The sequence below is a fragment of the Arachis hypogaea genome, chromosome 12 (genome assembly GCF_003086295.3).
Source record: "Arachis hypogaea cultivar Tifrunner chromosome 12, arahy.Tifrunner.gnm2.J5K5, whole genome shotgun sequence".
NCBI lineage: Eukaryota > Viridiplantae > Streptophyta > Magnoliopsida > Fabales > Fabaceae > Arachis > Arachis hypogaea.
Genome location: NC_092047.1, coordinates 15,177,714 through 15,190,760, shown reverse-complemented (window position 1 = coordinate 15,190,760; position 13,047 = coordinate 15,177,714). Strand labels below are relative to the sequence as shown.

The 13,047-nt window shown below is 30.7% G+C and overlaps 1 protein-coding gene across 1 annotated transcript; it reads left to right on the top strand.

The window, feature by feature from the left end:
• The first annotated feature begins 5,223 nt into the window (after positions 1-5,223).
• Positions 5,224-7,616, top strand: LOC112726977 (uncharacterized). The gene is made up of 2 exons (XM_025776558.3): positions 5,224-5,737; positions 6,289-7,616. Exons 1-2 carry the CDS (start codon positions 5,483-5,485, stop codon positions 6,922-6,924), a joined length of 891 nt encoding a protein of 296 aa, XP_025632343.1. The 5' UTR covers positions 5,224-5,482; the 3' UTR covers positions 6,925-7,616.
• The last annotated feature ends 5,431 nt before the right edge of the window (positions 7,617-13,047 follow it).

Here is a 13,047-nt window from a genome sequence, read left to right as displayed (position 1 = left end):
TAGGTACAATTTTACTAGTACAAAAAGCGAAAAAAATTACGATATTTGCGTTGAATTATTTCTGTATTTTTATTGTTGATGCAAGCGAAAATAAAATAATTTTTTTTCTAAGTTTACGTTGTCAATGCCAGCAAAAAATGAAAAAAAAAAAAGAAAAAAAGAAATTATTGTCAATTACTCTCACATTTATAATTTTACTTAAAATAAAAAAAGTGCTCTCCTTGCTTAAAATAAGTTGACTCGCTAGTCAACTAAATAAAAAAAAAACAAGTCCACTATTCGCTCCATATAAATTTACACGTTGTTCATGCTTAGACTTAGATTAGATGCCACCAAAATGGAATAATTTCCAATAAAAAAATTTTAGTATTTTTTGTAATTTTTAAATAAAAATAAAAATATAAAAATTTATTTTTCAAAAGTGATATTTTTACTTTTTTTTTAAAAAAGTATTTTAACATAATAAATAAATAAATGAATATTTTATATTTTTGTATTTAAATATAATTATTAAATAAAAATATTTTTATGAATACTATCAAATAAAAAATTCTCTTTTTTTGGTTTTAAAGTTGACTGACAGACTCAAGTTACAGTATTATAATAAGGTAATTATTTAAATAAAGATGACAAAAATATCTTTTTATAAAAATATTTTGTTTAAAAGTGTGATTTGTTCATTTAGTTATATTTTAAATAAAGACAATACTTTTATAAATATCAAAATTTAATTATACAATTCATCATCCAAAGATCAAAAGAATATATTTTTATAGAAAGACAATTATAAAATCTTCATTATAGTATTTACTTTATAATAATTCAAAAATACTATTTGTACACTAAAATTAGCCACTAAAATTAACTACCAATATATATATATATATATATATATATAATTTAATTTATTTTCAATGTATATTTATATTCTAGCATATATTTTATACTGATGGTTAACTTTAGTGACTAATTTTAGTATACACGTAGTATAACTCTTAATAATTTGTCTAGCATAGTCTAATCTGAATTCATTTATTATTTGTACAATGTTATATTCAATTATTCAACCACCACCCATTTACTTGTAGAATGTTATATTCAACGACCAATGTCCTTGCCCAAAACAAGTTAACTCGCTCTCTTTATAAATTTTCACATAGTTTATGGTTTAGATGCCATTAAATGAGAATAGTCTTTTAAATTTTTAGTATTTTGATAATTTTTATCCCTTTAAAAGAATATTTTAATATCATAAATAAGTACTTTAATATTTTTGTATTTAAATATAATTTTTAAATAAAAATATTTTATGAATACGTGCGATAAAATATACGATCTTTTTTGTTCTAAAATTGACTGATTCAAGTTGCAGTACTATAATAAGTAAATAACTTGTCCAGGGTAATCCAATCCAAATTTTTAATAATTTATTTCGAATAATATAATATGATTAACAAAATTTATTATTTTTTTATTACTATTTAGTCAATACTAAACTTTAAATAATAAAATTTAAACTCTAAATTTTAAATTTTAAATCATCATAATATAAAAATAAAATATTAACTCTAAAAATATTGACTAATATTCATAAAAAAAATTGTCCTAATATTTCTCATTTATTTGTACAGTGTAATATTCAACTACGACTGTCCTTATTTGAAACAAGTTAACTCGCTCTTTATAAATTTTCACGTAGTTTATGGTTAGATGCCACTAAATGGGAATAATTTTTTAATAGAAAATCTTTTTAAAACTTTAGTACTTTTGATAAATTTTTTTAAGTTAAATTAAAAATACAAAAAAATTCTTTTTTTTTAAATTATCATTTTTATTTTTGAAAAAGAGATCTTTGAAAAATATTTTAACATAATAAAAAATAAATGACTATTTTTATATTATTCTATCTAAATATAATTGTTAAATAAAAAGTATTTTTTTTTTTATAAAACATAATGATTGAAAGTCCCAATTAAATCACATATGCAAGTATCTAAGTCGCAGTACTAAATACTAATAATTTGCCAAGCACAACCCAATACAAATCTTATAGAAATAAATTAAGATACAGAGCTAATATATGTCCTAAATACCAATGTTCTAAAAACCGAACTGGACCGGCCGGTTTGATCGGATTAACCGGGAATCGGTTATCTGGCCGGTCCAATTGATGTTTAAAACCGTACAGTAAAAAATCGATAAAAAACCGATCAAATCGGCGATTAACCGATAAACCGGTTGAACCGGACAGGTTTTTAAAATAACTAGTTCTCTAATCAACATTAAAATGGCGCCGTTTTGGTCCTAACCCACCCCCCCCAAAAAAAAAAAAAAAACAATGCTCAGCCCAAAATGAGAACACCCCTCCCCCTTCAATCTTCCACAAACGCACAAAGCCTCAAATTGATATGACCAACCCTAACCCTATCAGAGCAAAATCATTAAAGCTTTTCAGCCACCATCAGCCCCCACCACTCTCGGCGGTGACAACCAGTGATTGCCATCCTTGCTTCTCGAAGGTATTCTTTCCTCCTCGCGTCGTCAAGCCCAAGGGTGCCATCAAGCCCGAACCTATCCTCCTCCTCGTTGCCAGAAGTTCGTCAAGCCCAAATCTGTCATCGTCGTCGTCGAGCCCGAGGGTGCCGCCATTGCCACCGAACGTTTCTGTTGCTCGATGTTGCGAATGTCTACTCAGCTCTGTTCTCCTCGCCGTCGCAAACGTGCCTGTTCTCCTCACCGTCGTTCCAGTGCCTCCAGAAGCTTCCTTCCTCCAACAACAAGTTCACCTACAACTGCGACAACCCCACCTTCAGCTTCCTCGTCAATAATGGCTTCAGTCCGTTCCTCTCTTTTTCTCTCTTGATCTATTTTTTTCTGATTTAATCTTGTGTATATATGTATGCATTTTTGCTTAGATGATTGTTAGGGTGAAATTCTCATTGTGTTTGAGTGATTTGAAATGCTGCATTGTTGTTTTTCAGCTTACTGTGTTGTTGCGGATGAATTTGCTGGAAGTCAGGTTCTTACGTTTCTGGAGCGAGTGAAGGATAATTTTATTTCAAATATTGCGTTTCTGTTTTGTCCCTTTGTTGCTCGTTGAAGGTATGCTATATTGCAAGTTGTAACTGCAACTGAAACATGAAGTTGGGTTTTAGACTTTTCTTCTTTGAGGTTGTACCAATTTTTTAGGAGAACTGTTTGGATGGGTTGAATGTTAAAATAGAAGTTGGTCAATTATTGGTAAATCTCTTTTCTTTTAGGATTTTCATGGGGCAGGGGATGGTTTATTTTTCACATCTTGAAAAAATATTGCTGCTGAGATTGGTTCATAGCTATTTTTAATTAGTAATTTGATATTAATTGAGCGAATTTTGTTTAATTAAATAATTATTGACATTGTTGGTGATTGTTGATTGAATGTGGATAACTGGATATAGTATTTTATGCCATAATTTTATTTTGTTCTAAATTTTTATGTTTGAATTTGAATGTAAAATTTTAATAATGAGATGAGATATAGTTTAATTAGTGGGTGGGTTATGAAAATTTAAATCTTATTATTATATGAATGATTGAATTTAAATTTTAAAAGATTTATATTATATTTTTAATAATTTTATTTTATATAACGAAATCGGTTCGACTACGGTTCGACCACGGTTGAACCATTTAACCAGTTATTCGACCAGTTTGATGACCGGTTCAGTTATCGCAACCTTACTAAATACATAAGACATAAGTTGAAGTTATTTTTTAAGAAAGTTTTTATAGAAAACAAAATATAAAAATTGAGTTTTTCATGCATTTGTACGTTGTGTATTTATTAAAACAAAAAAATTTTAAAATTTTTATTAATAATAATCTTAACATATATTTTTAAAATACATTATAACTAAACTCATATATTAAAATTATAGAATAAAAAATTTTAAATAAATTAAGTTAAGATCTCTACTTTCTAATGAGATATTCATGAGTGAGGTAAAGTTAAATTTATTTTGTCCCAAATCAAATCAAAAATATTGATTGGGTCTAATTTTTTAGATTTTTATTTAAATTCTTGACCCAATAAAATCTCGTTACTTTTGGATTACAATAAAATCGGGTGGATCTAAATAAGATTAAAAAAAAGTTTAGATGAAGTTTAAACTTAAAACAAAAATAACTTGATACCAATAAAATTTAAAATACAAAATAAAAAATTAACACAAATTTATTTTATACACAAATTTCAACTTATCGATTTGCAAGAATATATCCATATACCAAGAATCAGATTTATTCTCTACTACTAGAATTGAACTACAAATCAAGTATAAGCTCATCACTCGGCTAAAATTAAATTAGTTAATGTCGCTAAGGAATTTTTATTTGCTTCCATGGTAAAAAACAGTCATATAACATCATCATCGAATAAGTTTGAATTTTGAAATAATATGGTAATCCATAAACTCTGAGAAGGGCGGATGAATTTGATGCCAAAATTAAAGAAATTGAACAAATAAATAAATGCTAACTTTTTAGAGAGGGCAATTGTCAAGCATACAACAATCCAAATCCAACAGAGTCATATTGAAGAAAATAAAGAAATGAAGCTAATCAAGCTATAACCCCTGATTGATAACTCTTTTAAATCTTTAGTGGCCATAAAATTTAAAATGTTTATATTAAGTTAAGGTATTTGTTATGGTACTTAAAAAAATTTGGTGTTTAATTGATCTAGGTTAAATAGCTAATATTATCTCATTTAAAAATATATAAATTAATTAATTTTAAATATATAAAATTTGTTATGAAAAATAAATTCGACAAAAACCTGACATCATCAAGTGATAGACATAAAAAAATTGGCCTTAACTTAACAATAGAGGAGCTTTAATTTGTATCTAAAAAAGGGCCAAGTCTTTGGTGAGAAAAGATTATTGTGGACCTCGAAGCATCTGTAGGCGATGTTACATTTAGAGAAAAGGACAAATAAGTCCCTGATCTTTTACCCCGAACATTTTTGTCCCTGACCATTGGAAAATACATTTAAATTCCTGACCTCCTTGAAAATAGGACGAATCAGTCCTTCCGTCAAAAAGCCACCGTCAGACACAACGAAAAAGTCTGACGTGGCTTCCCTTCGTCTTACCTGACATGACGGATGCCAACGTGGCACGTTAGTGAGATGGAGCATTTGGAAAGTGGACAAATAAGTTCCTGGAGCCCATAACTACGTCGTTCATCCACTGTGCCTCACCACTGCCATCATCATCATCAACAACAACAACCATGCCTGTTGGAGGTTTTTCTCTTTATAGATTTTGATTAGATAGGCACAACACTTAAGGTAGGGGACAGTTTTTGTGGGTGAAGAAGAAGGAAGAAAAGGTAAGGTTGGTGGTGGTGCATGTGGGCGTGGAGCTGGATGGTGGTGGTTGAAGGAGGTGTTGGTGGCAGAGGAACCATCTTCAAAGGTTAGGGATTGACGAGAGCATCAATGTTTCCTACTATTACCTACAATCCGCCTGAAGATTCTCTAAGCCAAGATGTGATTGCAACTGTGGAGAAGAGCATGAAAAAATATGCTGACAACCTCATGCGATTTCTTGAGGGAATTAGTTCAAGGTTATCCCAATTGGAATTATATTGCTACAATCTTGACAAATCTATTGGAGAAATGAGATCTTATTTAAATCGTGACCATGGGGAGCAAGATTTAAAGCTCAAGGCCCTTGAAAAACATCTTCAAGAGGTATGCTGCTTTCATATATATTCTTAGGTTTAACTTCATTTTATATATTACCTAGTACCTATACAGCACTATCCCACATCTGATGGAAGAATACTTTGGATCTTGTGTTAATGAAATCCTGAAGTAGTTATACATCAACTGAAGCAATTTTTTCCCCTTCCAATTCAATTGCAGACATTCTTTCTCAATTGGGAAATCCAACCATATTCCTTTCTTGATTTGCAAACCTGTTCAACATAACAAGATAGCTATACTTTGTTTATCTGGTCAATGAAGCACCATTCATCAATCACAAACCGGACATTAATCTCTATTGCTAGATTAACAATTTGTTATTGCTCGAATATTCTGTGTTTTCTTGATACTGTTCCAATATACGCAAAAAATAACTTTCAGCTATGAGCAGTGCAGAGTAAATGAAGCATTTAACTCACAATGTTCTGTATTAGCATGCTTTCATATATCTGTTCACTTTATTAATTGATTATATAGACTTTGAGAAACAAAGATTGTTATTGCATGTATTCATTTTCCTTACGTTGGTTATGTAGGTTCATAGATCTGTACAAATTTTAAGAGACAAGCAAGAGCTAGCTGACACTCAGAAAGAATTAGCCAAGCTTCAACTTGCTCAGAAGGAATCATCTTCCTCAAGCCACTTAGAGGAGAGATCATCGCCTTCTACAACAGATCCTAAAAAGATTGATAGTGCATCTGATGCACACAACCAGCAGTTAGCTCTTGCACTTTCTCATCAAATTCCCCCACAGCAGCAGCAGCCGCAACCGGCTGCACCCCATGCTCAAGCTCCAGTAGCAAATGCGTCCCAAGCCACCCAACAACCTACTTATTACATGCAGCAACCCCCCACTCCATTGCCAAACCCTCCAGCTGCTCCCCAGCTCTTTCAGAATCAGTATTTACCATTGACAAATCAACAATACCAAACACCCCAACTTCAACAAGACATGTCGCGGGTGACTCCACAACCAACACCATCTCAGGTAACCCCATCCCCAGCTGTGCAACAGTTCCCTCAGTATCAGCAGCCACAGCAACAACAGCAGCAGCCGCAGCAGCCGCAGCCACCCCAGCAGCAGTGGGCTCAGCAGGTGCCATCTTCACAGCCTCCCTCAATGCCACCCCAGATAAGATGCTCATCGAGCCAAACAAAAAATTTGCAATGACCTTCCTTTCCCTGTCAAAATTCCCAATGATCAGATACTATTTGCAACCATCTAACATCTCGGTGCGACGGCGACGTTTCCATCTCCAGCCTGAAGCGCATATGGAACTGAGCTTGAACCAGACTTCTCTTCTCTAAATCCACTTACGCTTCTTCTTGAGGTTGATGATGCCCCCTGCGTTGCCATTGTTAACATACGCAGAACTCTTCTCCTCACCACCAGCCACCAGCCTGAACGAAGAAGCCAAACGAATTTTAAGATTAGGGCACCTATCTAAACGACGTAGTTATGGGCTCCAAGGACTTATTTGTTCACTTTCCAAATGCTCCATCTCACTAACGTGCCACGTTGGCATCCGTCATGCCAGGTAAGACGAAGGGAAGCTACGTCAGACTTTTCCGTTGTGTCTGACGGTGGCTTTTTGACAGAGGGACTGATTCGTCCTATTTTCAAGGAGGTCAGAGATTTAAATGTATTTTTCAATGGTCAGGGACAAAAATGTCCGCGGGGTAAAAAGTCAGGGACTTATTTGTCCTTTTCTCTTATATTTAAAAATTTGAATTTTTTAAATTTTAAATTTTTATTTGAGAGGATAAAGTGTGATTTTTTTATTTTTGAATAGTTTCTTTTAGAGTAATTCTCCACATACAAGTGATTTTCAATACAAGCCATATAAGTCATTTATATTCACGCCGTTTCACGTTTTTTTTTGTGCCTCTTCTTCTTCTTCTTCTTCTTCTTCTTCTTCTTCTTCTTCTTCTTCTTCTTCTTCTTCTTTCTCCGTGTCTCTTTTTCTTCTTTTTCGTAATTTTTCTCTCTCGTTATCATCGTCATCAACACCACATATTTCTCCTTCTTTTTTTATTGAAATTTCTTCTCCTTTTTTCGTTTTCTCTTTCTCCTTCATCGAAATCACAGAAAAAACGAAGAAACATTATTTAAGGTACTGTTTTACTGTTCTTCTAGATTTTTTTCTAGATTGTCTCTGTCATGTGCCTCATCCTTAACCAGCAAAACATTAAAAGATTTCAAGAAGAAATATACTGTCTCCCCCTATATTGGGTGTATTTCTTAAATCTTTTGGGTGTATTTCTGTAATTCTTTAGGTGTATTTCTGTAATCGTTTGGTTTATTTCTGTAACTGTTTGGGTGTATTTCTATAATCCTTTGGATGTATTTCTGTAATCGTTTGGGTGTATTTTTGTAATCGTTCGGATGTATTTCTGAAGTTCTATCATCTTCAAAACAATTTCAAAACTTGATTTCAGAAACCATGAAAATCGAAAAAAACAGAAGGAGATCGAAGGCAAAGAGAGAACGCTTTTCCATACAAATCATACAAGTCATTTATATTCACGCCGTTTTCACGTTTTTTTTTGTGCCTCTTTTTCTTCTTCTTCTTTCTCCATGCTTCCTCTTCCTCTTCTTCTTCTTCTTCTTTTTCTGTGTCTCTTCTTCTTTTTCGTAAAAAAGAAAACGAAGATGAAACACGTGAAGATGGTTCAGTTACGCGCGTGTTAGGCCCAACTTGTAAGACTTGTAAACAAAAATGACTTGTATGTGTAGCACTCCTCTTTTTTTTAATATTTTTTTTAGTTCCATCTATAAAATAAATGATGAAAGATCACATTTTATTCTCTAAAATAAAATATAAAATTTAAAAAATCAAAATTCGTTGCATTAAATACATGTTAAAAAAAACGTCGTTTTAAGGCAAAACAATGTTGTTTAACTTAGACAGTAATCACAGTTAGCTTGACAACAACAATAAAATCAGTTAAAGACGATAGTTCTGTAGGATTTAGTGCCCTCGAGGGTTGGATATTCTTCATTGTCATCTCCTATATACATATATAACAAGATGTGGTCTGTTAAAGTTAGCTCCGATTCGCATCACTGAACCCAATCGATCTTAATCCATTTGGCAGAAAGTTTGTCAATCGAACTCGCAAAATCATCAGCTATTTTTTCAGTATGTAGATCTACTATGGAACATGAATGCGAGGTGAATGGAGGAGGCTAAGTAGCCGTCTGTTGTGCGTTGTGTCCAGGTGCTAAACATATTTCCTATCGAGGGCCTCACCTCAAACTCCATGCGCGGTGAAGTAGGACATGTTTTTATTTGTCCCAATTCTATGGGATTGGTGCATGATGATGCTTATATATTCATTTTGGGAAAGTGTATTAAGTGGTACACATGTTTTGTAGCGAAGACATAGATTGTGCAGAGGAGATAGTATCATCGAATCTGCGAGCAAATTCACTAGGAAGGGTAAATATGGTGTGTTTTTTTCAGATGAAGTAATTTTAACCTTAAAGGTTTTTTCAATTTGTCCCACAATATATAAACTCTACATAGTTGCAATCGTATTTGGCATAGGGTGTGGAAGTGAATCCCGAGAGTGATACAGAGTTGATTTCCACAGAGCTTGTTAAAAGAAAAGAGAACGAGGGGTTTGTTGACATGTCGATGGTGATCATTGATGGCAAGAATTGAGTTTACTAGTTTGCTAGCTTGCTATTCCAAAAGATTAAATTGATATTTTTTTTAGGAATTAATTTGTCTAAAGTAAAAATTTTCAAGGACCTCATTATTATTTTACTCTTATTTTTATTTGTTTTGGTCAAGTACTTTACTCTTATTTTTTTCCTCAAGTATTTTGCTTTTTAATTTTTATTTCACTTTTATGTTTATTTAAAGTTCATTTATTTTTTGTACGTTCATTCATTATAATTAGGATTTTGTTAGGTAAACAATGATTTTTGTGAATAATAGACTTTAGAATTGACCTAATAAAATAAAAAAAAAAACATTCAACTCCCAAGTTACCTCCTAAACTCTAATATTAAGATAACCATCCGCACACTTAGTAAATCCTATACTTTTCTTTATAATTATCTACATTATTGTTAATGTAATTTCATTAATATTTCATATATTTTTTATATAAATAACTTTTTCAACACACTAAGTAAGTTCTGAGTCGAGTTTCTTTTTTTTAAGAGAAGTCCTATCTACTCCCTAAACTAAGATATTGATACAAGTTTGATTCGACATCCTGTCGAGATTAACAAAAATCAAGCGAAACATACCTACTCACTCACTAATTCTTGGCTTCTCAGAGTCTAGGGAGTGTCCGAAGCTACCCAAGGCACCTTCACGTTCACGGAGTCAAAGATACCATAGCTGTCGCCTCCGATAAAGGCGGTGTCGGAAAGTCTACTACGGCTGGTATAACCCACAAACCTTGACAATCCCCTTTTCTGCTTTCTATTTATGACAAGTACCCCATTATTTGTTGACCGAAAAATTCTGTTGACAAATTACTCTCTTAAGATTTGAATCTACGTTATAAAGGCCATTATTTCTATGCGGAGGAACTAGTGTTCCGCATGGTGGCAGTGACAGTGTGTTGAAACTGTCCTTATTGACTAATAATCCCAATTTGATAGTAGCAGCATGAGGGGTTAGGATATGAGTAAAACACTAGAAATAGTGCAACAACAGATTTCTTTTAAATATCATGAGCCATCTAGAGATTTTGGATGCTAGTTTAGTCACTCCAAGTTTAAATGGAAATCACTGTAGTGCTTCAACCTGTATTATTTGGATGTTATTTTAGTCTTTAAATAGATGACCATTGTGTTCTACTTATGGCTGACCGGTACCCTGAGAGCATGGTTAAGGATAAAATGAGAGAACTTTCAAATTTTTTCTTTGTCCAATGCATTGAAAACTTAAATGTTTCACATCTCCAAGACAATCCTTTTTATTTTCTTCTAATTCTTACCTTAGCCAAACCCTTATTTTATATGAAAAAGTCTAGGGGTCAGTAACTTTGTTAAATTTTGGTTAACATGTAACTAGTAAAAAAAAGTGAGTCATTGGATAAAATTTTATACCAATCTCACACCATTAAAATTATCATTGATGGCTATTTAATGACTATATATCACAAAAATTGTTGACTTCTAGCATTCCTCATAAAAAATACTGTTGATGTAAAAAATCCCCGAATAACTAATTTAATGAGGGTGTATGTTTTAGGAGCCAATTTAAATATTTACTCAATGTAATATTCTCTCACAAGTGCTCTCTGGAATTAAAACTTGTGAGCTGAATCCTTGTTCCAATGAGTCGGGATTATTTATTACAATAAGATGTCATTTTAACAACTAATGTGACTCTATAGTATAGTCTATACCATGTTCAATAAGAATTTGTTTTAAAATGTCCAGATCCTTCTGTACTATATGCATTCTAAAATTTTAAATTAGAGCCATTTCATTGAATTTAAAAGAATTAAAATTTTAAAATTATATTTAATTTAAAGATAAAGTATATTTTTTATCTTTAAAATTTATCAAAAATTTTAAAAATACTCTTAAATTTTAATTTGTTTTAATTTTATCCTTAATATTTTAAATATGTATCAATTATATCTTTTTATCAAATTTTTTTGAAAACACAACTTTTTTAAAAAGAAAAGTTATTAGACAAATTTAACCTTATTATTTAAAGGAAAAGTCTAGGAGGCTAGCAACTTTATTAAATTCTGGCCAGCATGTAACCAGCAAAAGAAAAATAAGTAATCCCACGTCATTGGATGAAATCTCAAACCATTAAAAACATGGGTGATGCTAGGTAGCCAAAAAATAATTACCATATAGGAATATTACATAAAATTTTCCATTCTCTTGATAAGCAAGTGACATATACTTCCTTATCACTTATCCTCCTTATCACCTACTATTTTGCTGCATGTTTGGAGTCATTAATGTTCTTTCCAAAATTAATTTCAATTTCTTCCAAATCAAATCCCTAACATCTCTCAATCATATTATTATCCATTAAAATGCAATAATTCTCTGCAAAAAAATATGAAAATTAAATTAAAAAATTTTAACAACTTCTACTATACAACTTATATTTTACATATAGACTATTAAAATATCAAAAATAAAATATAAAATATAAACAAAAAATTAAAAAATAATTTTTTAAAAATAATTATTAACTCGTCATATTAAAATCAATAAATAAGCATACATATGAATATTAAATAAAAATATTAAAATAATAAAAATCATGACCTATTAGTGCACATATAAGATAATTTGAAAAATACAATAAGACGTATAGTTTAAAATTTGATAATATTAATCATCAAAATTTATTAATTATAAACATTATAGTAATGAAATTATAAATATTATGAATACAAATTATGGATGTTATTAACATGAAATTATGGATGTTATGTGTATGAATTTATAGATGTTATTTGTAAATTTATCAATTAAATAAATTAATTTAAGAATTTGATATTTTTTAAATTCAATTATGATAAAATTTAAAAAACATCTGTGTTAACTTTATATATTTACATATGCAATAACTAAAAAATGATATGTGTATGGATGTAATATCTAATAAACATGAATTTAATTTTTAGATGTTAGTTGTATGTAATTATGGATGTTATGTATATGTACGTATGAATGTTATGTGTATGAACTTAGTTAGTATACAATATAATTATAAATGCACATAAAAGCGCAAAAAAAAAATAGTTTATTACCATACCTCATCAAAATTAGTGTGATTTTTCATATTATCGAGAATTGGTTGACTGACAACAACCCCGTCGGGTGAGTTCATCTGTTCAAATTCTTCATCAGCACCTTCTACCATTGGTACCGTATTAAGGTCGAATTCAAATGTCATACTATTTGCAACGATAAACGCGACTTCTTGTAAAATTTCTTGACTTATACACTATTGTGCTTGCAATGGTATTAGAGTCACGATATTTGAATAATCATAATTAAATTAATGGAAGGTATATATTACAAAGAATCAAGTGCAAGTAAATGTCTTAACGAAAACAAAGAATTAATGATTTTTTCGTATTTCCATTGATTGATATTAAATGCCTTAAGCGAAATAAAGAATCAAGTGTAATTAACTCAATTAATGTATATTATCATTACCCTCCATTCTTATTATTATTATTAATATTTAATGTATTATTAAATATAAAAATTAAATTATAAAAGGAATATTAAGTATTGATTACAAGAATGCCTAATAGTAAAGAATATGATATTATAATTAATATT